The sequence below is a fragment of the Mizuhopecten yessoensis genome, unplaced genomic scaffold (genome assembly GCF_002113885.1).
Source record: "Mizuhopecten yessoensis strain PY_sf001 unplaced genomic scaffold, ASM211388v2 scaffold715945, whole genome shotgun sequence".
Classification (NCBI taxonomy): Eukaryota; Metazoa; Mollusca; class Bivalvia; order Pectinida; family Pectinidae; genus Mizuhopecten; species Mizuhopecten yessoensis.
This window is the reverse complement of record NW_018479870.1, coordinates 46,553-71,642: the sequence shown is the minus strand read 5'-3', so window position 1 is coordinate 71,642 and position 25,090 is coordinate 46,553. Positions and strand designations below refer to the sequence as shown.

The following is a 25,090-nucleotide window of genomic DNA, read 5'->3' as shown; positions in this document are numbered from 1 at the left end:
GATGACGTCAACATGAAAGTGGGCCGGGAAAAAACATGCACACAAGGCTTAGCGATTTGGCAAAAAAACCCACCCAGAACTAACATGGAACGGAGCCTATAATTAAAACACTCCATATTCGTAACTATGAGAAAAACACTGAGATGTCGAAACATAAGTTGATAGATGGTTCTCTGACCCCAAAAACGTACCTACACACTATACCCGCAAATTTACGGTCATTACATTTTGACATGTTCAATATTGCATCCACAACCAAAACTAAGATTTTCCTTCATTAGTCCAATTAGCCTCCAACCGTGAAATATTTTGAAAGATGATGGTTGTTGGGACTCGATGCAACTTCTTATTATGGGCCCCAAGTCTGAAGCTATTTCATCGATCAAATCTTTGTGAACCTTTTGTTTTGGAATATATATTTAGAATTTTCTTTCATTGGTAGTATACAATTATCAAGTGTCTGTCTTATATTGGTAACGGATTTTTTTTTATAGCTTTGGAATGGAGTGTTTGATAAGGGCATGCATGAGAAAATCTTGTCCGATGTGTTTTAGAGTTTGAAGATTTTTTATTAGACTGAAACTGTGTTGTGTGTAATTTCAATCATTGGGAGATGTGCATTGCTATGCCTGTCAGAAAGACTGCACCAGCCAAGGTCTAGTAGCATGTTACCAACACTCCTTAGGGACGGAATCTGCGGAGTTGCGACGTCAGTGGGGGTCAGTCCAGCTGTAATAACTTTTTCTGTTTAGATTGGTCATTAATAATAACCTAATGATAACACTATATATTTCTCATCAGATACACAATAGGTCTTTTGATTTATAACACCAACATAATTTCTTTACGCCAAGTGTTTTCAGTATTGTATCGACAGGTTAAATAAGCATCCAATTTTTGGGTTTCAAGTTGCATGAAAAAGGAATGAATATTGAAAGTGACATAATGAACTTGTCAGGGGAAATAACTCTTTGACAGAGGAAATAACTCTTAAGTCAGAAAAAAATCATTTTGGTTGCGTCATTTGCTATATAGAAGGGACCTTTAATAAACACCTTTAAGATCATTTTGTCGTATGAGTCAAATGTAGTGCACAGTTTATTGATATTCATGTCCGAGTAAATTCACGGTTCAAAACCTATTTATATTGGTTAATGAAGTTTCATGTTTGTTGCCATTTCATTTGCTTGATACTTTTAAATTTGACCACGTTTATCATCCATTCAAACAAAGTTTTATGTTTCAATAGCAATTATGGATTTTTCAATAACATAAATTCCAGATATTCAAATGTTTTCTAGTTTATGACCCCAACATTAAAATTCTGCCGCTTATCATCTTTTTAATGATATTTCTTGTTTTAAGCATTTGTCTTGGAAGATATTACCTCTTTTCTGAAATAAAAATATAACAAGATATAGAAAAAGGTTTTTAATTCATGGCCAAAATGACACCACAATTTTTTAACAGACCAATACAACAAGGACCCTTGGCATAAGATAGATATCCAAATATGTAATCACTTAATAGTCAATGATTCTATAAAAAACATATCATATGCAGTCATCAACAGCTTTTATCATGTTACAAAAAAATAAAGTATGAATGCCAAAACAAGGTATAGACTTTAGCAACATCACCATCAGGTGGTGTTTGGTTAGGAAAAATACCAATTCTCTCCCACTCTACATATATCTCATTCTCGACCTAACCATAGGGGAATGATGGCACACAGACTTGAGCAGTGAGAATATGACAACAGGGAAGCAAGACAACACAAAAAGAGTGAGAACATAAAAGGTGAAAACATTGTGGGATAGAGAACAGTGGTGTAGGAATGAACGCAATGTGGTAATGGAGGGAGTACAGGTTAGTGAGGGAGAAAGTACAGGGTGTTGGGGGAGTGAGTACAAGTTGGTGTGGGGAGTGATCACAGAGTGTGAGGGAGTAAGTACAGGTTAGTGTGGGGAGTGATCACAGAGTGTGAGGGAGTAAGTACAGGGCGTTGGGGGAGTGAGTACATGGTGATTGGAAAGAGAGTACAGGGTTGTGAGGGAGTGAGTACAGGATGGTGAGGGAGAGAGTACAGGGTTATGAGGGAGTGAGTAAAGGATGGTGGGGGAGTTAGTACAGGGTGGTGGGGGAGTGATCACAGAGTGTGAGGGAGTAAGTACAGGGCATTGGGGGAGCGAGTACATGGTGGTTGGGAAGAGAGTACAGGGTGGTTGGGAAAAGAGTACAGGGTTGTGAGGGAGTGAGTACAGGATGGTGAGGAAGTGAGTACATGGTGGTGAGGGAGCGAGTACAGGATGGTAAGGGAGTGATCACAGAGTGTGAGGGAGTAAGTACAGGGTGTTTGGGGAGTGAGTAAAGGGTATTTGGGGGAGTGAGTACAGGGTGGTTGGGGGAGTGAGTACAGGGTGGTTGGGGGAGTGAGTACAGGGTGGTTGGGAAGAGAGTACAGGATTGTGAGGGAGTGAGTACAGGATGGTAAGGGGGTGATCACAGAGTGTGAGGGAGTAAGTACAGGGCATTGGGGGAGTGAGTAAAGGGTGTTTGGGGGAGTGAGTACCCTTTCAAATTCAACCCTTTTTGGCCCCACCCTTCAGCCCCTGGGGGTCAGTCAGGGTTCATATGTGCATACTATCAAACTGCTACCTAATACTGATAATGCTAACCTAAATTGAATTACTTCCAATGGAAATTAAACAAATGTTGGTTTATTTGATTCTACCATATCTGGTTCTTGAGAAGAAGATTTTTGACATTTTAGTCAATTTGACCCTTTTTGGCCCCACCCCTCAGGCCCCTGGGGGCTGGGGACCAAACCGGCCACTATTTTTGTTGACCTTTGGCCATGGAAGGCTTCTGCAAAATTTCATTGAAATTGGTTCAGGGGTTTTGGAGAAGAAGTCGATAATGTAAATTGTTTACGGACGCCGCCGGACAAAAGGCGATCGCAATAGGTCACTTGAGACTTTGTCTCAGGTGACCTATAAATCTAACACAATAATGAACCAATGATTATTGTTATGACTTGTCCTGGGAATTGCTACTGAAAACTCATTCTAAACTTAAGGTAAACACGAATCACATATACCACCTGGTACATTAGTAAAACATTATAAACACTGAAGCCTACAAGTATTTTTTCCATTATTTCAACATATCAAATTTAGTCAGGTTTTACTTCACATTATATATCATCACTCTTGATGTTGGCCTTGTCCAACACCACCAAATATTGCTTTACTCTTCCTCACACACATGGGTATCTAGCCACCTTTGAAATACTCAAATTACTTCCCCAATCATCTGTCAAATTATCGCTACAAAGAGCGTACTAACAAGGGGATGGAACTCCAATACACAAAAATGCTAATACTCTGATTTAAGGTAGTCCTTCTTGGCACAAAATGATGTATTGATCTCCCAGCCAAATACTGTCATGATGTCATCGTACTTTCCTACATGCCCAAAGATCTAATCTTGGCCTTTCCCACATGACTGAACATCGGACTATTTCCCTTTCCCACAGACTAAAACAACTGACCTCTCTTTCCCACAAACCCAAAAACTTGGTCGTCCTTTTCAACATACTCAATTGTAACTCAATTTAAGTCTGTCCTTTTTCACATTCAAATATATGTAGATTACTAAAATATGATAATAACTGGTATCAAAACAACAAGTAACCAGTTTGTTCTCTCACTACCCTCTCCTCACACCCAAATATCGATACGCTCTAAATAGCCTCCAATGCATCTAAATATCTCCACACTCGATTATATATATAATTATCTGGCTGCGCTTTGACTATTTCCGTCACACCAAAAAGTGTGATTGTCTTTCTACAAACCAAAATGTCTGATCGACCTTCCACAAACAGCTGTACCCAAACATCTAGATGATCCCCTAAGCACACTAGTACATGTACTTATATACTACCATCAGTATCATGATTACAAGTAACAGGTACCCTGTCTGGTGTCAGTCCTCTATCATCTGTCCTCTGAACAGGGGACAAAGATTGCCATCAGTGTCATCACACAAAACTCTACAAAGAAACATGAGAAAATTTAACAATTTGCATTGTCAATGATCGGTTATAGGGAGTTATTCATGTGATATTCTGAGCTAAATTAATGTTTAGATTAATGTCAAAAAAGGAAAATTGTGTGTTTCAGGTACCTCGACGAATCCTAGTTTTTACCTCTGACCCCAACAGCTTATCTCACTTGAACACTCTCCATATGCATCCAGTGTTCGGACAACTTGTCCACCAGATGCAAGCAAATTGATTGACAAACAACAACTGTATTTGATATACATGTATACATATATATGGGTCAAAGAAGTAATATAGACGGTAAAATCCCATATAACACTGGATCCTAATGGAGGTATGTCCGTAGGATACGAATTACTTAAAATATTATATGAGGCAAAGAAGTAATTCCAACATATATATATATATGTACCCCCTCTACTTCATAGACAGATATCTTAAATATTAAAGTATATATTATCTTAAAATATAGCTCAAAAACAAAATAAAATAAAATAAAAATGAAAATAAATTCCGACAGACACCTTTTTCTTTCTTCACTCTTGTTACCCGACACCTACATTTTTTTTCTTTTTACCTAATCAAAACACAATTTTAACTAGGTTGACTATGGACACTTGTATAGAAAATGGGTCAAAGTCACAACTCCATTTTCAATAATGCGTGAACATCTGTTGGGTCATTCTGAGTCATTGGATTGGTGGTTGATCGCTGGTGACCAGGTAGCTGCGATAACATAGCTTCCTGACGACGAGAGATTTTTTTATATATTGCGTCGTCAGAAAAGGAGGCCGGGTATTAATATTAGTACTAGCGACCAGGTAACTCAATTGGTTAGAGCGTGATATCCGTCTATAGTTCAGAGCTCCCTGGTTTTGGATTTCTGGTCTGGCCTTCATGTTTTCGCTATCCTGATACTGTGACATACTTCTCAATAGTTGGACTACACTATCAAATATTGTCATCAGATTCAGAAATATGCACAAAAATGTTGTCTAAGGTCACTGTCACCTACTTTTCCAAACCTCAGCTTAGTCAGCTACATTATTAAGATCTGTAACCGGATCAGCAATTAACATAGAACTGTTGTTTTTGACCAGAATAGGTCAATTTGACCTACTTTTTAAAATTGACCTACATTGTTAAAAATTGTCATTGGGGTCAAATATCAATTTACTAAATTGTGTCACTATCACCTGCTTTCAAGATCAACCCTACATTACTAAAAATTCTTGTCAGGTTCTGAAGTTGGTCTAGTAAAGTTGTTTTTCTGAATTAAAGATCACTGCGACCCTTTTTTCCAAAATTTGACCCTATGTTATCTAAATAATCTAATTATATCAAACCTTAATATATCTTAGTGAATAATGCATATATTTCCACATGGTTTACTTTTTCATGGGCTTCATTTCCATTGAGTAAATAAAAATGCTTTTTATTTAGCTCCCTTGTCTGAAAACTGACTCAAGTTTTACTTTCAATTGGGATCAATTTAAACCTTACACCCGTGACCAGGTCGCTCAATTGGCTTAAATGTCTGTCTAGTATAGACTTTATAGGTCCTGGGTTCGAATTCCAGTTTGGCCTTTGAATTTTTACCTTTCCTTACCTTTTAGTAAGAATACCTGAAGATCTGTACTTTTCCTTTCTCGTCTCCAATCCAAACCTCATTTCCCTGTATAGTCATGGCCCATGGTGTAGTGTTCATGGTGAGCAGGACTTTCAATGGCTCGCAAGATGGACTTAGTAACTGCACAGTTTTGCTATAACATTCAGCAACCAAAATATTGTCTCTGGTATCAAATACCACACCATAGAGACTATACCCTGCCAGGGAGTCCCCAGTCAACACCCTGGGTCCTGTATAGATTAACACAGGCGATAGGTCTTCGTCGAGAACAACTAGTTCTCTGCGTCTGTCACTTACACGGTTAATGACCGCTACTCGGGTGCCCGTGTTGTTCACACAGACATCCTCAGGTACAACAAAGAGGCTTCCTCCATATCCATCAGCCTGACAACGAGCCGCCTCTTCCCCCCACCGGTCGTACCGGACCAACACACGGGTACTGTCATCTGTTACTTCATAGTCATCTTCGTCGCATAGTGTTACATATATGTCCCCAGATGGATCTGTACATATACGGTTTGGTGTGAGAGGACAAGTGCTGAGCTTCTCTGTAATCTCACCATTTGGAAGAGCGATCTCCTTGATACATTTCTGTAGTGTACAACAGAACAGAAGCTTATTATCTGCACTTACAGTAAATCCATCCGACCTAGTTCCCAGGTTTATAGCTTGTTTAATTTCTCCAGACCTGTTGGAAAGTTTAACACTGTTTTTATCCTGGCATTTTAGCCAGCAAACTTTTGATTTAGGACAAAACATATTATCTACACCAACATGTTTTGAAAGTTTAAATGATGTAACTGGCGTTACTTTGATTTTTGATTTCCTTTCGATCAAACCAAAAAAGTCAGATGACTTGTCCCTTTTATTCTCATTGTTATTGGCATGATCAGATGCCCCTTTAATACTCCCAAACATTCGTTCAAGTTCTCCGTCCCTGACAGCCCCGGGGAGGAACACCAGGGCATGTATGTCCAGCCTGGGGATGCGTCTGCTGCTTTGTGGGACCTCCACATTTCTGCCTGTTACGATCATGTCTACATAATCGTTCATGTTTTTAAGCTGAACCACCTTCCTCTGGAATGTGGCAATCTGGGAAAACTGTTGCTTCAGAGCTTGTTCTGTTTTGTCGATGGCTTCCATGTTCTTACCAAGCTCCATTTGATGTTTATAATGCACTTCGTTTTTCACAGTGTCGACTTCACTTTTCATAATATTTTGACGTTTCACCATTTGATTTTCCACGAGATGTGCTCCCTGTTGCAGATTCTCTCTGATTTTGGCGAGATTGTCCAGATCAGACTTGATTTCCTCAAACACATGTAAATTGTTTGACTGTGCCTGCTCCAACTCTTGTCGGATTGACTGTGCGGCAGATCTCAATGAAGCGAGTCTGTGTTCAGCATGATCTTCCTCCACACAAATAGCACACACAAATGGATACTTGTCACAGTGAGTACATACCATTATGACAGTCTCATCTTTGTGGTAAACGCACTCCATTTTCATTAGACTTCTAAACAGCACGTGCCTGGTTCGTTTTCCGGTGTCACACAAATTACCGTGCCAAGGAAATACAGTGACGCGAATGCGCGCCGCCGTGTGCGCATGGGCGTAGTTGAAGTTTACTCGCGGGCACCGTTTGTTTGCGATTTTAAGTCTTGGAGGGAAACCGAGAGGTCATAATAACGTATTTTAACTTTGGTCGAAGCCATATATGTAGGTCTGCCAGAAACTTAAATAGGTCACAACACTAACGCCACAGTACCCAAATCGGGACACTTCAGGAAAAAGTCACAAGAAATGTGCATGCTGTGCAAAGAAGGATTTTAAAATTGAAAATATTGATTTAAAGATGCTTATATACCAATAAACAGTTATATGAACTTTATTTACTGCCACTTACGGTTACAATCACAGTTTTAGTTTGTAAATAATGACGAAAATGTAACGTTCTAAATTGATGCGCCATATATATGCGACGTTATTGATTTTCATTTTTTTAATGTTACTTTTCACAATCCTACTATTTCACAGTGGTAGTTTGGAAAAGAAATTCATTCAGAACGACTCTTGGCTCTTAAATATTCCAAAGATATGCCATGTTCTGCTAAATACTTTTTTCATCTCCAAATATAAGCCAAAACTGGTAGGGGTGTCCCGATTTGGGTACAGCTTCACCTGTTTCGCGATTACGCAACCATGACTATATTTCCGGTTCTATTTATAGAACCACGTGCCGGAAATATTAACTTGTTATCAAAATGAAAAGATAATGATATCTATATAGGAAAAGGGAACACAAATCACTGGGATCGGTACTATGGTATGAAATACATCATTATTTCACTTAAAAGTGTCCCGATTTGGGTACTGTTAACATTATCCTTAATAGCTATAGTAGGCCTACCGGTGGTGGTGGGTTAATCAAGTCACCCGAGTCCGGGATTTTACCATTTTCTAAAAGTAAAATTGCCAAAATCCGTGACCGACTGGATTAACCCACTAGCTATAGGATTTTTAGTAGGCCTATAGTCTATTCTTGCAACCTGAATTCTGTGATAACACCAACTACGAAAAGTCCATGCTATGAAATAGTCAGTTTGTTTTATTTATCACAGGGACCTGAGAATTTGTTACAGTTATATTTGGACCTAAACTAAGGTGTTCAGAGTAATTTTACATGTTTAAGGTATTTTGATCGACTTTCGGTAAAAATGACACGCCAATGATTATACGATCATTAGGTGTGTCATTTTTACCGAAAGTCGATCTACATATCCTTAAAACATGTCAAATTACTCTGAACACCTTAGTTTAGGTCAAAATGTGCTCTGTAACAAATTCTCAGGTCCCTGTGTTATTTACGACATAGGCCTAAATATTAATTATTCAGTCGATTTGACAAAACAAAAGAAATGCAAACTAACTAGGTAACTAAAGGGGGGGGGGGGGGGGGGGCAACTTACTCCGGGGCCGGGGTATCGAAAGTAATTTTGAAAACGGCATAGTGCGACAACGGCTTCTTTTTGGTACACATCGCAGCTAGTTTCACTTTCATTTTGATGGCGATTTACACCTAAATATTAATATAAATTTCGATTTTGTTTCCACTACTTAGACTATTTGATACTAGCTATCGGCAAGCAATGAACTTCACCACGTGATATGATACTCAGACGTTTAACTTATCAGCACGTAACCTAAACAATCAACTAAGCCTTACGTGACACACTGTAGATAAGTCGCTCTGTCACCGTCGTGTTTTCACTCTGTCACCGTCGTGTTCTCACGCTGTCACCGTCGCGTTCTCACTCTGTCACCGTCGTGTTCTCACCCTGTCACCGTCGCGTCGTGTTCTCACTCTGCCACCGTCTTATTCTCACTCTTTCACCGTCTTGTCATGTTCTCACTCTGTCATCGTCGCGTCGTGTTTTCACTCTGTCACCGTCGTGTTCTCACGCTGTCACCGTCGCGTTCTCACCCGTCGTGCTCTCACTCTGTCACCGTCGTGTCTGACTCTTGTCACCGTCGTGTTCTCACTCTTGTTACTGTGATGCTCTCACTCCGCCGTTGTCGTGGTCTTACTCCCTTATCGTTGTACTCTCACTCTGTCACCGTTGTACTCTCACTCTGTCGACGTCGTGTCTTACTCTTGTCACCATTGTGTTCTCACTCTTGTCACTGTGATGTTCTCACTCCGCCATTGTCATAGTCTTACTCAGTCGTCGTCGTGTTCTCGCTCTGTCACCGGCTAGTTCTTATCCTGCCACTGTGGTGTTCTCACTCTTGTCACTGTGATGTTCTCACTCTGTCACTGTGGTGTTCTCACTCCGCCGTGGTCGTGGTCTTACTCCGTCATCGTCTTGCTCTCACTCTGTCATCGTCGTGTCTCACTCTGTCACCGTCGTGTCTCACTCTTGTCACCATCGTGTTCTCACTCTTGTCACTGTGGTGTTTTCACCCCGCCATTGTCGTGGTCTTACTCCGTCATCGTCATGTTCTCGCTCTGTCACCGTCGTGTTCTCACCCTGTCACCGTCGCGTTGTGTTCTCACTTTGTCGCTGTGGTGTTCTCACTCTGTCAATGTGGTGTTCCCACTCAGCTATTGTCGTGGTCTTACTCCGTCACCGTCGTGTTCTCATCCTGTCACTGTGGTGTTCTCACTCTGTCACCGTCGTGTTCTCACTCTGTCACCGTAGTGTTCTCACCCTGTCATCGTCGTGTTCTCACTATGTCACCGTCGTGTTCTAATCCTATAACCGTCGTGTTTTCATCCTGTAACTGTCGTGTTCTCACTCTGTCAATCTAGTGTCCTCACTCTGTCACTGTCGTGTTCACTCTTTTGTTGTCGTGTTATTACCCTGTCACCGTCGTGATCTCCCCCTGTCACTGTGGTGTTCTCATCCTGTCACTGTGGTAATCTCATCCTATCATCGTCGTATTCTCACCCTTTCACTGTGGTGTTCTCATCCTGTCAATGTGGTGTTCTCACTCTGTCATTGTGGTGTTCTCATTATGTCACTGCGGTGTTCTCACCCTATCACCGTCGTGTTCTCAACCTGTCACTATGGTGTTCTCACCCTGTCACCGTCGTATTCTCACCCTGTCACTATGGTGTTCTCACTCTGTCACTGTGGCGTTCTCATCATGTCACCGCGATGTTCTCACCCTATCACCGTGGTGTTCTCAACCTGTCACTATGGTGTTCTCTCCCTGTCACCGTCGTGTTCTCACTCTGTCACCGTCGTGTTCTCACCCTGTCACTGTTGTGTTCTCATCCCGTCACTGGTGTTCTAATCCCTGTCACCATCGTGTTCTCACTCTGTCACTGTGGCGTTCTCATCATGTCACTGCGATGTTCTCACCCTATCACCGTTGTGTTCTCAACCTGTCACTATGGTGTTCTCACCCTGTCACCGTCGTATTCTCACCCTGTCATTATGGTGTTCTCACCCTGTCACCGTCGTGTTCTCACCCTGTCATCGTCGTGTTCTCACCCTGTCACTGTGGTGGTCTCACCCTGTTATCGTCGTGCTCTCACTCTGTCACCGTCGTGTTCTCACCCTGTCACTGTTGTGTTCTCACCCTGTCACCGTCGTGTTCTCACCCTGTCACTGTTGTGTTCTCAACCTGTCACTATAGTGTTCTCACCCTGTCACCGTCGTGTTCTCAGTCTGTCACCGTCGTGTTCTCACCCTGTCACCGTCGTGTTCTCAGTCTGTCACTGTCGTGTTCTCACCCTGTCACTATGGTGTTCTCACTCTGTCACTGTGGTGCTCTCACTCTGTCACTGTAGTAATCACATCCTGTCACTGTGGTGTTCTCATCCTGTCACTGTGGTGGTTTCACCCTGTCACCGTCGTGTTCTCACTCTGTCACCGTGGTGTTCTCATCCTGTCACTGTGGTGGGCTCACCCTGTCACCGTCCTGTTCTCACCCTGTCACTGTGGTGTTCTCACCCTGTCATTGTGGTGGTCTCATCATGTCACCGTCGTTTTCTCACTCTGTCACTGTTGTGTTCTCACTCTGTCACTGTGGTGTTCTCACCCTGTCACTGTGGTGTGGTCATCCTGTCACTGTGGTGGTCTCACTCTGTCACCGTCGTGTTCTAATCCTATAACCGTCGTGTTTTCATCCTGTAACTGTCGTGTTCTCACTCTGTCAATCTAGTGTCCTCACTCTGTCACTGTCGTATTCACTCTTTTGTTGTTGTGTTATTACCCTGTCACCGTCGTGATCTCACCCTGTCACTGTGGTGTTCTCATCCTGTCACTGTGGTAATCTCATCCTATCACCGTCGTATTCTCACCCTTTCACTGTGGTGGTCTCATCCTGTCAATGTGGTGTTCTCACTCTGTCACTGTGGTGTTCTCACCCTGTCACCATCGTGTTCTCAACCTGTCACTATGGTGTTCTCACCCTGTCACCGTCGTGTTCTCACCCTGTCATTATGGTGTTCTCACCCTGTCACCGTCGTGCTCTCACCCTGTAACCGTCGTGTGGTCACCCAGTCACTGTGGTGGTCTCACCCTGTTACCGTCATGCTCTCACCCTGTCACCGTCGTGTTCTCACCCTGTCACTGTTGTGTTCTCATCCTGTCACTGGTGTTCTAATCCCTGTCACCATCGTGTTCTCACTCTGTCACTGTGGTGTTCTCATCATATCACTGCGATGTTCTCACCGTATCACCGTTGTGTTCTCAACCTGTCACTATGGTGTTCTCACCCTGTCACCGTCGTGTTCTCACCCTGTCATTATGGTGTTCTCACTCTGTCACCGTCGTGCTCTCACTCTGTCACTGTTGTGTTCTCACTCTGTCATCTGGTGTTCTCACCCTATCACTGTGGTGTGGTCATCCTGTCACCGTGGTGTTCTCACCATGTCACCGTCGTGTTCTCACTCTGTCACCGTCGTGTTCTCACCATGTCACCGTCGTGCTCTCACTCTGTCACTGATGTGTTCTCGCCCTGTCACTGTGGTGTTCTCACCATGTCACCGTCGTGCTCTCACTCTGTCACTGTTGTGTTCTCACTCTGTCACTCTGGTGTTCTCACCCTGTCACTGTGGTGTGGTCATCCTGTCACTGTGGTGGTCTCACCCTGTCACCGTCGTGTTCTCACTCTGTCACCGTCGTGCTCTCACTCCGTCACTGTGGTGATCTCATCCTGTCACTGTGGTGTTCACACCCTGTCATTGTGGTGTTCACACCTGTCACCGTCGTGTTCACACCCTGTCATCGTCGTGTTCACACCTTGTCACCGTCGTGTTCACACCTTGTCACCGTCGTGTTCACACCTTGTCACCGTCGTGTTCACACCCTGTCATCGTCGTGTTCTCACCCTGTCACCGTTGTGTTCTGACTATGTCCCTGCTGTTTTCGCTTTGGCGCTGTGTTCTTTTCGCCTGTAGATTGTATCATCTTTTGTCACACATTGTGTTTACACTAAATTATCACGATAAATGCCCACAACGCGTACTGCTTAAAATGGAAACACTGAAATGTTCACATGAAAAAAAGACTACTTTTAGATATTGAAAGCATTTTATTTGGAATATACATTATAAAATGGATCAGACCTATATTTTACCAGCATTATAATACCCTAATACTTTTTAGCAGTGACTACACAATAGCTGAAGCAGTTCATCTTATCACTGAGGAAGGAAGGTAAGTTAATTCACATTCTAGATTAAACTAAAAATCAAATTTGGTAACCTTGCTATGAATAATTCATTTATCCCAATATCTTGACAGGTTGTTTAAAAAAAACAAATGTGCAGGTTATGTAGACATTGATACTGTCTGTTCATTATATTATCTTCCTTTGTGGCCAAATGTTGATCAAATTGACAATATTTATTGCAAAAGTCAGATGTAAGGCTATTGTTTGCAATGAGCCTATTTAATGAAACCAGTTAAACTTTCATTCAAAATACTATGTCATACTACACTGCCTCGTTATACAATGCCATATAGATATCTCAATTGTGTTAAGAACATACAATAAGCCTCATTCAAGGTTTCCAGATCATGTCATTATTTAGCAGAGTTTGTCTTTCATATGTGCAGGATTTTCTTATCTGATTTTTTAGAATTGTTAATGAATTCTGGTAAAAATCGATCGATAAATCAACTATTAAATGGCTAGCCATCGTTATTCAGGGCCATGTGAACTTCTGCGGGCTCTCATTCAGAACTTAAAAAGTTCGTCAGTTCCATATCAGTGCTTAATTATGTACTAAAAAAATCAGCCAAAATATTCTAAATCTCCCACATTTCACACACTGTATATGTTGACATTCTCAAAACAGTCTTAATTTTGCGGTCATCCTCGACTGCATATTATATTCAATAACCCTCCCCAACACTCCCCATATACATGTTGCTGGCCCGGAGGGTAGCGTGCAGAGGGTCGTGGTGAGGAAGAAGCCGGAAACCCCACGTGATCGGGCAGGTTACCCTTTTACTTTTCACGTCGGATGAGCGAATCGAACACTTGCCATCTCGATAAACCAAGTGATCTGTCCACTGGATATATGATCTCATGTTGTCTTCTTCTGCATACCATTTCTCACACACTAAATAATCTGGATACCCTCCGCGGGCACCCAATTACTATATTTTTTTGTATCTGGCCTCTCTTTTCCAATTCACCAAATATCTCTTATCTCCTTTCCATACACCTAAGCACCTGTATGACCATATTTCAATTTTATATTTGGTATGGCTTTTTCCGATCGCTGTCGTCAGTCCATAATAATCAATAATGGGACGGAGATTCCCATGGAAGTCATCGAGGAATTATCTACAAAGAAACGTGAATTTTCATTTGCATTGTTGTTAATGGCAAGATGTTAATATTTTATTATGTCTTCTAATTGGTTTTGGATATGTCTTAATTCCGTACATTGTTTTGACTTAATGTTAACTACTATTATCAGATTAGCCTATGATGTTGATCAGTGACATAAATCAGTTTCTCACTGACGATAATATATTGATGACGTAAGTGTGCAGCTTTGTACATTTCTCGAAAAACTGTTGCTGTAGTTAATATGTTAAAATATGGTAGCAAATATTGGTTTACTTTGTTGGAAATGTTTTATAGTGGAGCTGTTTTATATAGTTAATAGCACAAATCTTAACCTGACCAATGACGTCATCATCAATGGGATTCCGTTAATATAGCTTAAAAATAGAAATAGTTGATAGTTGTGATTTATTTTTCTATTTTCAAATATCTCATCATCTGTCTGGTAGATCCGAATGAACTATTTCTCTTATGGTGTATTCTTTTTCCTTATATCTTCGATTGTGACATTGACAGAGTGGTGAACCATATTTTTATTTCAAATCAATTTTATTGTATTCAAAAAACACAATTGGATTAGGCACAGGCATTGCCTACAAAAGCCCTTTCCAGAGAAAATACTCACATTTCATATATACATCTATATAGAGAGAGAGTATTATAGAGAAGATGAAGTATATGTTCAAATGAATAGGAGAATACTAGAACCATTTAATACATGTTCACAGAAAATAATAACTAGAATATCATAGATTTTAGCATTTCAATTACTATAGTCTATTTACTTCAATTATTAATAGCCTAGTGTTTGGTTGGAGGCACTTCAAAGACACTGTCACTATACACAGTGCCATCCTTCCACATTACACCAGAGTTATTGTTATAAGATAGCAAATACAAACACATTGTAAGATAATTTTTAGTATAGTTTAAGTTAAAATCTTCTAGATTTTTCAATAAACTCCAGAACACATGAGAGAATACATTTATTTGATTCACTGCTAACGTTCATATCACCCTTAGCTAAAGTAACAGTATTAAGATGATGTTATCAATTTCGTTAAAATTAGATAACGCATTGAATAAAACTTGTCTTTCATCTATATATTTGGGGCAATTGAGGAAGAAGTGATTTGCATCTTCAATAATATAACCACAGTCACAAATAGGGTTATCTGTAAGATGATCATTATATAAATCTGATTTTAATTGGCTGACTTTATTTAGTATTTGACATCATGTTATATTCAACTTCCTGGAGCTACCGTATTTAAAATATCTGTACAGTTAGATGGTTGCAAAACGTGTGTGCTTTCCTTAAGTAATTCCAGTTTTAACTGGCTCAAGTGAGTTTTGGAAAAATACAGTCTGGCCTATTCCATAGAGACATCATTCTAGGAAAAAAGCTATTTTTAAGGTGAACCATATCAAAGATATATTTACATCGTCAATTATGACTATACAATTTGGTAATATATTTTCGATCAAGCTGTAGCGTTTACATACCTTAGTAAGAATACCTGAAGATCTGTACTTTTCCCTCGCCATCCCCGACCCAAACCTCATCCCGGTGCATGGACAAGGACCATGGTGAAGTTTCCATGGTCAACAGGACCTGAAGTGGCTCGCCGGTTGGACTCAGTAACTGCACAGTTTTGCTGTAACATTCAGCTACCCAAATATTGTCTCTTGTGTCAAATACAACACCATAGAGAATATACCCTGCTAGGGCGTCCCCGGTCAACACGCTGGGTCCTGTATAAATCAATATAGGAGATAGGTACTTGTCAAGTACAACTAGTTCACTGCGTCTTTCATTTACGTGGTTAATAACCGCTATTTGGGTGCCACTTCTGTTCACACAGACTTTACATGGTACAACAAAGATGTTTCTACCATTACCATCAACCTGACACTGGGTTTTGTTGCGCCCCTGACTGTCGTACCGGACCAACACACGGGTACTGTCGTCTGTTACGTCATAATCATGCTCGTCGTACATTGTCACATATATGTCCCCAGACGGACCTGTACATATATAGCTAGGTGTCAGTGGACTAGTGCTGAACGTCTCTGTAATATCGCCATTAGGCCGCTCCATCTCCTTGATACATTGCTGACTTGTACAACAGAATAGTAGCCTGTTATCTGAAGTGACAGTAAATCCTTCAGTCTTAGTTCCTAGATTGATAGCTGCTTTAATATTTCCGGATCTGTTGCAAAGTTTGACACTGTTTTTACCCTCAAATTTAAACAAGCCAGTTCCTGATCCAGGACAAAACATAGCATCTATACCATCATGTTTAGAGTGATTAAAAGATGCAATTGGTGTTACTTTGATGAATGCTTCTCTTTTAATTGAGCCAACAAAGTCAGACATGTTGGTTTTATCGTCATTCCTCTCTGCCCTATCATCACCTGTGACCGTAGTAGCGTCATTGTTACCGTTATCAAATGCCCCTTTAATATCTGCATACAATCGTTTCAGTTCTCCCTCCCTGATACCCCCGGGAATGCATGTTCGGACTTGTATGTCCGGTCTGGGGACGCGGTTGGTATCCGGCACCTCCACATCCCTTCCCAACTTAATAACGTCTACGTAGTCGTTCATCTTTTGTAGCTGAGCTACCTTCGTCTTGAACGTGCCTATTTGGGACAACTGTTGTTTCAGAGTTTCCTCCGTTCTGTCAATGGACTCCGCGTTCTTACCGACTTCCGTTTTGTGTTTCTGTATTACTTCCGTGTTGACTTCGTCGATTTTGCTTCTGATAATATCAGCACGTTTCGCTATCTCATCATCTATGTTAGAAGCATCCTGTTTCAGATCCTCTCTGATTTCGGTGAGACCATCTAGATCCGATTTGATCTCTTTAAACACCTGACCATTCTCGGTTTCTACCTGTTCCAGATTCTGCCGGATAGACTGAGCGGCGTTCCTCAATGTCTGTAGTTTGTGCTCTGCATGCTCCTCTTCAATGCAAACTCCACAGACAAAGGGGATCCTGTCACATGATTTGCACACCATGAAGACTTTCTCACCTGTATGTGTGGCACACTCCATGGTATTAAAGCTGTTTATTACGTTTATCGTTTACAGTATTCCATGTATACGCGCCAGGCTGTATTGAATTACGTCGCTAACCACGCTATTGATAGGTTGCTATAAATATATGTCCTCAGCTCAAAATGATGTTTTTGTTGAGATATGTTCCTATCGGTATACTTTTGTTACGTCATCAGTCACGTTATTGATAAGAAATAACTGATAAGAAAGTAAGTGTTATTTACTAGAACAGTGGTTTTGGTTTTATAAACACACTTCAAGTATGTGTAGCCTATATTTCACACACAGTTTATATATGATTTGCATGAATCACTGTTCTCACCTGTATGTGTCGACACTCCATGGTATCGAAGTTGTTTACTCAAAATAAGCCTACGCTTATCGTTTAAAATACGCGTGTATACGCGTCAGGCTGTATTTTATTACACCGCTTACCATGCTATTGATAGGTTGCTATAAATAGAGTTTTAACACAATTAAAACTTGTTTTTGCTATATCCAATGTATTCCTTTTACAATAGTCAATGGACGTTTAAAATTGTAAACCACTGTATAATTAGTCAAGTTCCACAGAACATTGAATCTTTTGTTATGTATGGTTTTACACATGAAGTTAGTTTTACAAAAAACCCATATAACAAGACTCCATTAGTTTGAAGTTGAACACTAAATTGACCACACATGGAAAATCCTTGTTAGAGTTTGAGCATGTTTTATTTGCAATATCGTACAAAATGCATTGGATGCAAGTTACACCAACTCAAGAATCCCATTCATTTAATATTTTCTATTTCATACAAATGATCACGGTGAAGATATATTCATTGCTTGGAAATAATCGGTAGAAAGAAGTACAGGAAAAAAAGGAAATTTTGAATTCATATATATATTGAAGATTGAAATATTATACATTGTAGTTATTGCTGAGCAATACAAATCCAACCGGTTAGTGTCTTAGTCAAATGATGACATGGTTTTATTCTTGATAAGGAGGTATTAGCAACACTGACCTTAAATTTGACCTTCGAGTCTGAAATCTCAATCATAAATACGTATTTCTATTAAGGAAGCAGTGTATGAAGTTTAACTCTTAACGGCTTATTTAAGCTATATGTACATGAAAAAACTAATATTTTACTCACCGTAATAATGACTTCGACACTGACATTCATATCTAGAAAACAATACAAAGCAAGCATGTGTGGTGTTGAGTAGTGAAGGAAGTTTGAGTGTTACAGTCCATCAGGAACCTGAGTGATTGTGTGGAAATCTATATTATGTTTAAAGTACTATTGGCAATGACCTTTATAAGATTTAGATCTGAAAAGCAATCCCATGCATGCACTTTCCATCAGAAATAAATGTATGTCCTTCGAGTGATATGGACCAATGAGATATCGAGTCATTCGTAATCTTTACCTTTGAACTTGGAACTTACAAAACCTTTACCAATCAAGCCCATTTAGTAGAGAAGAACTGTATCATGTTCAGTTGTGGGGGCACTTAGGAACTCGGGTTTCTGTGCAGAAAGTAATATTCGATATATATAATAACAACGATCTTGACCTTTGACATTCAGAACAGAAAAGCAATCCAACAAAGTGCTTTCCTCAAGGACACTATGTATGAAGTTTTAGTTTCTTCGTTTCAAGTTCTTGAAAAGAACGAAATTCTGTTTATGGTTACATTAACCATGTCATTTGACCTTCCGACCTGAAAGGCGATACCGAACAAATACAGTACGGAAGCAGCATTTGTGTTTTATGTTTTATAGGCCAATAGAAACTTGTGAAAGTTTTTTTCTAATTTTTGAAACAACAATCCCGACATTTGACCTGAAAAGTAGCAGTGAGTTAGCATTTTCTGAAAGAAATTAAGAAGTTAATCATGTTTGCGTTTAATAGGTGCATGGAAACTCGATACATTTAGAAAGAATTACCTTGACTATGATATTTGACCTGAAAAGTAATCCTAAATTCACTCTTAATAAGGAAGCACTGTATGATGGTTAAGTTTGACTTAAGGAAGCCCAGGAGTTAATATTGATAACGGTATTTTGACAACGATATCTTCATTGTTAACGGAGAGTACAGTATGCAAAAGTTAACACAGGTTAACACTGATCTTGATGATGGATGGCCATTGAAGCGGATGGCAGTGTTTACAACATATTGATATGCATGGTGTCTTAACAACCACCCGATCAGGTAGGGTTTATCAATATCAGATGTTGCTGTGCATCAGGCATATTGATCTGATAAAAAGAGTTATTTCCCTTGGTGGATTTTGATCTTGGCTGAAAAACTAGTTCCTATATTTCAACCTGATGATGTGACCCTTGATCTTGACCAAGCACCAAAGTGACATTGCATAACTGGAACCAAAGGGAAGCCTGTGTATAAACTTCGAGAAAGGCTGCCTGGTGGCAAAATTGGTTTTCCTATTCACAAACAAATGTGATGTTGCTAAACTATAGGACCCTAGGGAAGAATGTGTACTGCATTTAAAAAAAGACACGTGTTCAATACTTTCTGAGAATTAGCAGCAACAAACTTTGACACCGTAATCAATGATTGGAGCCTTGCAGCAATAGTTTCCTTCATACCTGCAAGTTAAGTTACTGTTAAACTACTAGGACCCATGGGACCCTTTGTATAAAATATGAGAAAGATCCTGGCCTGTACTTCTTTGACCATGAAATCAAAGATGGCAGCCCGGTGGTTCTATTGTTCTACATATTAACAAACGTGATGTTGCATTACTACGATAAAAGGAAAACGTATACAAAAAAACTAGGCCCAATGGAAAACCTGTACAAAATCTGAGAAATTTCGGTGTGTATAAAATCCGAGAAGTAACTGTACAATACATTTTGAGGAATAATGTTGATTAGACCATGGTCAAGATGCGAAAAAAAGCAAACCGTCTTAAGATGGTTGGCTAAAAAAAGCAAGGGTTGACATATGATATACCCGTGTATTGTTCTTGATGCACATGCCTTAATATATCATTATCCTTTTTGTAATTCAGAAAAATCCTTTTGATCATTTTACTACCTGTTAATATCTTAGCCCTCACATATTAGAGTCCCTATGACTCATGCTATACCTTGGGATCTCCCTACATTTTGAAAACCCATAACAAGTATATCTTTTAGCTATTGGGCTTATCACTATACATGTATTGAAATTTAGAATAATTTGTTAAAATATTTAAACACATTTGACCACTGTGACCTTGAAATTAGGATCAAGGTAATTCATTTGAGCAAATTTAATAGCCTTTCGTTCCAGCATTAAACATGCCAAGCATCATTAGCAAAGGCCACTTACTAGTAGTTAATCACTAGACATTGTGTAAATGTTGATACTGGGACCTTATATATTATTAGTCCTTCACAATATAGCCATACACTAAATGTTTATATAATCCTAAATCTCCTTAGTTGAGAGATGCTCCATCCTAAATCTCTTCGAACCTGTTTTGGTTTTGTAAACTAGTTGCCTTTAAAATGCAAATATGACAGAAGGATAACGAAAACTGCACCACTGCATAAGCTTACTTGCCCTCTGGGTAGGTGACTTAAATATGTCTATTTAACAGTGTGTAGAAGTTAATCACTAATACTCTGATTTAAGGTGGTCCTTCTTCATACACAATGATGTCACACAATGATGTATTGATCTCCCAGCCAAAGATAATCATACTTTCCCACATGACCAATGATCTGATCTTTTCCTTTCCCACATGACTGAACATTGGACCATTTACCTTTCCCAAAGACTAAAATAACTAACCTCTCTTTCCCACAAACCCAAAAACTTGGTCGTCCTTTTCAACATACTCAATTCAAGTCCAATTTAAGTCTGTCCTTTTTCACATTCAAATAGATAACTTGTCCACCAGATGCAAACAAATTGATGGACAAACAACAACTGTATTTTATATATACATATATATATATGTACTCCCTCTACTTCATAGGCATATATATATCAAAACCCAATTCAATTACCAAATTATTATTTAAAATACTTAAAAGATATGTTTGGTGAATTTTGTTATTCCTTAAAATATAGCTAAAACAAATCCGACAGACCTCATTTTTTTCTTCACTCTTGTTTCCCGACACCTACATTTTTTCTTTCTTTACCTAATCAAAACACAATTAACACTATTTTAACTAGGTTGACAATGGAAATTTGTATAGAAAATGGGTCAAAGTCACAACTCCATTTCCCACTTACAATAATGCATTAATATATCACTGCGCAGTTACTGTACTTTTTGAGGGGATGACAATGTGTCACTATTTAAAACCAAAATACAACATGTGTAGTTGACATCCTGACGAAAATTGGTTTCTGGAAGCTGTCAGAGAATTATTATTCAGTCTAGAGCCAGCTGTGTGAATCTGTAAAAATTACATGGCCATGAAAAACATCATCATCAATGAAAGGACAGTTATATAAATTCAAGCTCCATACAAGAATAAATTTTGAAAAGTAAGAAATATTTCATTATATCACTTCTTTGAAAAAATAATGCATTAAGATCTGTTGGGTCATTGGATTGGTGGTTGATCGCTGGCGATCAGGTAGCTGCGATAACATAGCTTCCTGACGACGAGAGATTTATTTTATATATTGCGTCGTCAGAAGAGGAGGCCGGGTATTAATATTAGTACTAGCGAACAGGTAGCACAATTGGTTAGAGCGTGATATCCCGGGTATTAATATTAGTACTAGCTACCAGGTAACTCAATTGGTTAGAGCGTGATATCCCGGGTATTAATATTAGTACTAGCGACCATTTAGCTCAATTGGTTAGAGCGTGATATCCCGGGTATTAATATTAGTACGAGCGACCAGGTAGCTCAATTGGTTAGAGCGTGATGTCCCGGGTATTAATATTAGTACTAGCGACCAGGTAGCTCAATTGGTTAATACTGTCACTGTCACCTACTTTTCCAAACCTCAGCTTAGTCAGCTACATTATTAAGATTTGTAACCGAATCAGCAATTAACATAGAACTGTTGTTTTTGACCAGAATAGGTCAATTTAACCTACTTATTAAAATTGACCTACATTGTTAAAAATTGTCATTAGGGTCAAAACTCAGTTCACCAAATTGTGTCAAGTGCTATGACCTGCTTTCAATATTTACCCTGCAGTTTTCTGAATTAAAGATCACTGTGACCTATTTTCCAAAATTTGATCTATGTTATCGATCATCATTTATGATAATGTTAATGCTGGCCAAGCTTTAAAACTTAGGTGACAGTGACCTTATTTTGTCAAACAACAATTCAATGTTAAAATTTCTGATCCTGATTACCATTTTTGATATTAAATGTATGTCAAAATTTGAAAAAGTAGGTCATTTTAATGTTATTTTATCTGAGTTTAACTGCTGAACTCAAGGACAACTTGTTTTTGAAAAGGTCAAATTTGGAGAAATAAGGTCATGTGGCTTCATTAAATGACAATGGTATATAATGCATATTTCCATATGGTTCACTTTTGGATTGGCTTCATTTTCATTGAGTTAATAAAAAAAAGCTTTTTATTTAGATTGAACCGTTCCTTTTTCCATAGCTCCTTAATTCATTTTTTAACACTGAAAACTGACTAAGTTTCACTTTCAATTTAACTGGGGTCAATTTAAACATTACACCGGTGACCACGTAGCTCAATTGGCTTAAGTGTCTGTCTAGAGTAGACTTTATAGGTCCTTGGTTCGAATTCCAGTCTGGCCTTTGTATTTTTACCTTTCCTAACGTTAACTTACCTTTTAGTAAGAATACCTGAAGATCTGTACTTTTCCTTTCTCATCTCCAATCCAAACCTCATTTCCCTGTATAGTCATGGCCCATGGTGTAGTGTTAATGGTGAGCAGGACTTTCAATGGCTCGCAAGATGGACTCAGTAACTGCACAGTTTTGCTTTAACATTCAGCAACCAAAATATTGTCTCTCGTATCATATACCGCACCATAGAGACTATACCCTGCCAGGGAGTCCCCAGTCAACACCCTGGGTCCTGTATAGATTAACACAGGCGATAGGTCTTCGTCGAGAACAACTAGTTCTCGGCGTATGTCACTTTTACGGTTAATGACCACTACTCGGGCACACAGACGTCCTCTGGTACAACAAAGAGGCTTCCTCTATATCCATCAGCCTGACAACGAGCCGCCTCTTCCCCCCACCGGTCGAATCGGACCAACATACGGGTACTGTCGTCTGTAACTTCATAGTCATCTTCGTCGCATAGTTTTACATATATGTCCCCAGATGGATCTGTACATATACGGTTTGGTGTGAGAGGACAAGTGCTGAACTTCTCTGTAATCTCACCATTTGGTAGAGCAATCTCCTTGATACATTTATGAAGTTTACAACAGAACAGAAGCTTATTATCTGCATGCACTTACAGTAAATCCATCCTACCTAGTTCCCAGGTTAATGGCTTGTTTAATTTCTCCAGACCTGATGGAAAGTTTAACACTGTTTTTATCCTGGCATTTAGCCAGCGAACTTTTGATTTAGGACAAAACATATTATCTACACCAACATGTTTTGAAAGTTTAAATGATGTAACTGGCGTAACTTTGATTTTTGATTTCCTTTCGATCAAACCAAAAAAGTCGGATGACTTGTCCCTTTTATTCTCATTGTTATTGGCACGATCAGATGCCCCTTTAATACTCCCAAACATTATTTCAAGTTCTCCGTCCCTGACAGCCCCGGGGAGGAATACCAGGGCGTGTATGTCCAGCCTGGGGATGCGTCTGCTTCGTGGGACCTCCACATTTCTGCCTGTTACGATCATGTCTACATACTCGTTCATGTTTTTAAGCTGAACCACCTTCCTCTGGAATGTGGCAATCTGGGAAAACTGTTGCTTCAGAGCTTGTTCTGCTCTTACCAAGCTCCATTTTATGTTTATAATGCACTTCATTTTTCACAGTGTCGACTTCACTTTTCATAATATTGTGACGTTTCACCATTTGATTTTCCACGAGATGTTCTCCCTGTTGTAGATTCTCTCTGATTTTGGCGAGATTGTCCAGGTCCAGACTTGATTTCCTCAAACACATGTAAATTGTTTGACTGTGCCTGCTCCAAATGCAAATCTTGTCGGATTGACTGCGCGGCAGATCTCAATGACGCAAGTCTGCGTCTGCATGATCTTCCTCCACACAAATAGCACACACAAATGGATATTTGTCACAGTGAGTACATACCATTATGACAGTCTCATCTTTGTGGTAAACACACTCCATTTTTATTAGACTTCTAAACAGCACGTGTCTGGTTCGTTTTCCGGTGTCATACAAAATACCGTGCCCAAGAAATACAGTGACTCGACCTGTCGACTGAGCATTTATTTATCACAGGGACCTGAGAATTTGTCTTTTTACCGAAAGTCGATCTAAACAATGTAAAATTTCTCTGAACATCTTAGTTTAGGCCCAAATATACCTGTAAAAAAAATCAGGTCCCTGTGTTATTTATGACATAGGACTAAATAATAATTTGATTTACCAAAACAAAAGAAATGCAAAACTAACAGTAAGGTAGAAGTGAGGTCATACTTTTCTTTCCAAGCTACCCCCCCCCCCCCCCCCCAACAGCAACTTTCCCCCCTTTTAGTATTTATTTTAGCAACGGCTACTTTTTAGCAGACTCTACACATCGCAGCTAGTTTAATTTTCAATTTGATGGCGATTTACACCTAACAATAAAGATTTCGATTTTGTTTCCACTAGTTAGCCTATTTGATACTAGCTATCGGCAAGCAATGCACTTCACCACGTGATATAATACTTAGACATTCAACTTATCAGCACGTTACCTCAGCCACACAATAAACTAAGCCTTACGTGACACACTGTACATAGGAATTGTTTTTCGAAAATGAACATATATTTGTTCATAGTTGCACAGGTAAGATCAAACTTCGCGTGCGTGTGTACCATCACACTCTGTCACTGTCTTGTAAAATG

The 25,090-nt window shown here is 39.6% G+C and overlaps 2 protein-coding genes across 4 annotated transcripts; both read right to left on the bottom strand.

Annotated features, from left to right (window-relative positions):
• Positions 1-2,943: 2,943 nt before the first annotated feature.
• LOC110441417 lies at positions 2,944-22,996 on the bottom strand. 3 transcript variants are annotated; one of them, XM_021484539.1, is made up of 2 exons: positions 5,695-7,254; positions 2,944-4,057 (listed from the first exon to the last, which is right to left on the bottom strand). In XM_021484539.1, the coding sequence occupies exons 1-2, from the start codon at positions 7,206-7,208 to the stop codon at positions 3,991-3,993; spliced, it is 1,581 nt and encodes a 526-aa protein (XP_021340214.1). In that variant the 5' UTR covers positions 7,209-7,254; the 3' UTR covers positions 2,944-3,990. The 3 variants fall into 3 exon arrangements, 2 of the variants coding, with proteins under 2 accessions (XP_021340214.1, XP_021340215.1); XM_021484540.1 differs by having other exon boundaries at positions 3,973-4,057; positions 5,679-7,254; XR_002461867.1 differs by lacking the exon at positions 5,695-7,254 and adding an exon at positions 22,871-22,996 and having other exon boundaries at positions 4,001-4,057.
• Positions 12,756-17,219, bottom strand: LOC110441418. Its single transcript, XM_021484541.1, has 2 exons — positions 15,522-17,219; positions 12,756-14,009 (listed from the first exon to the last, which is right to left on the bottom strand). Exon 1 carries the CDS (start codon positions 17,074-17,076, stop codon positions 15,523-15,525), a length of 1,554 nt encoding a protein of 517 aa, XP_021340216.1. The 5' UTR covers positions 17,077-17,219; the 3' UTR covers positions 12,756-14,009; position 15,522.
• Positions 22,997-25,090: the final 2,094 nt, after the last annotated feature.

What these genes read in the sequence shown, in the direction of transcription:
- LOC110441417 (XM_021484539.1), bottom strand. Translation starts at nt 7,208, where the DNA reads ATGAAAATGGAGTGCGTTTACCACAAAGATGAGACTGTCATAATGGTA. An exon ending in GGAAAAGTACAGATCTTCAG is followed by an intron (nt 4,058 to 5,694) that starts GTATTCTTACTA and finishes GTTTCTTTGTAG; the next exon opens with AGTTTTGTGTGATGACACTG.
- LOC110441418 (XM_021484541.1), bottom strand. Translation starts at nt 17,076, where the DNA reads ATGGAGTGTGCCACACATACAGGTGAGAAAGTCTTCATGGTGTGCAAA.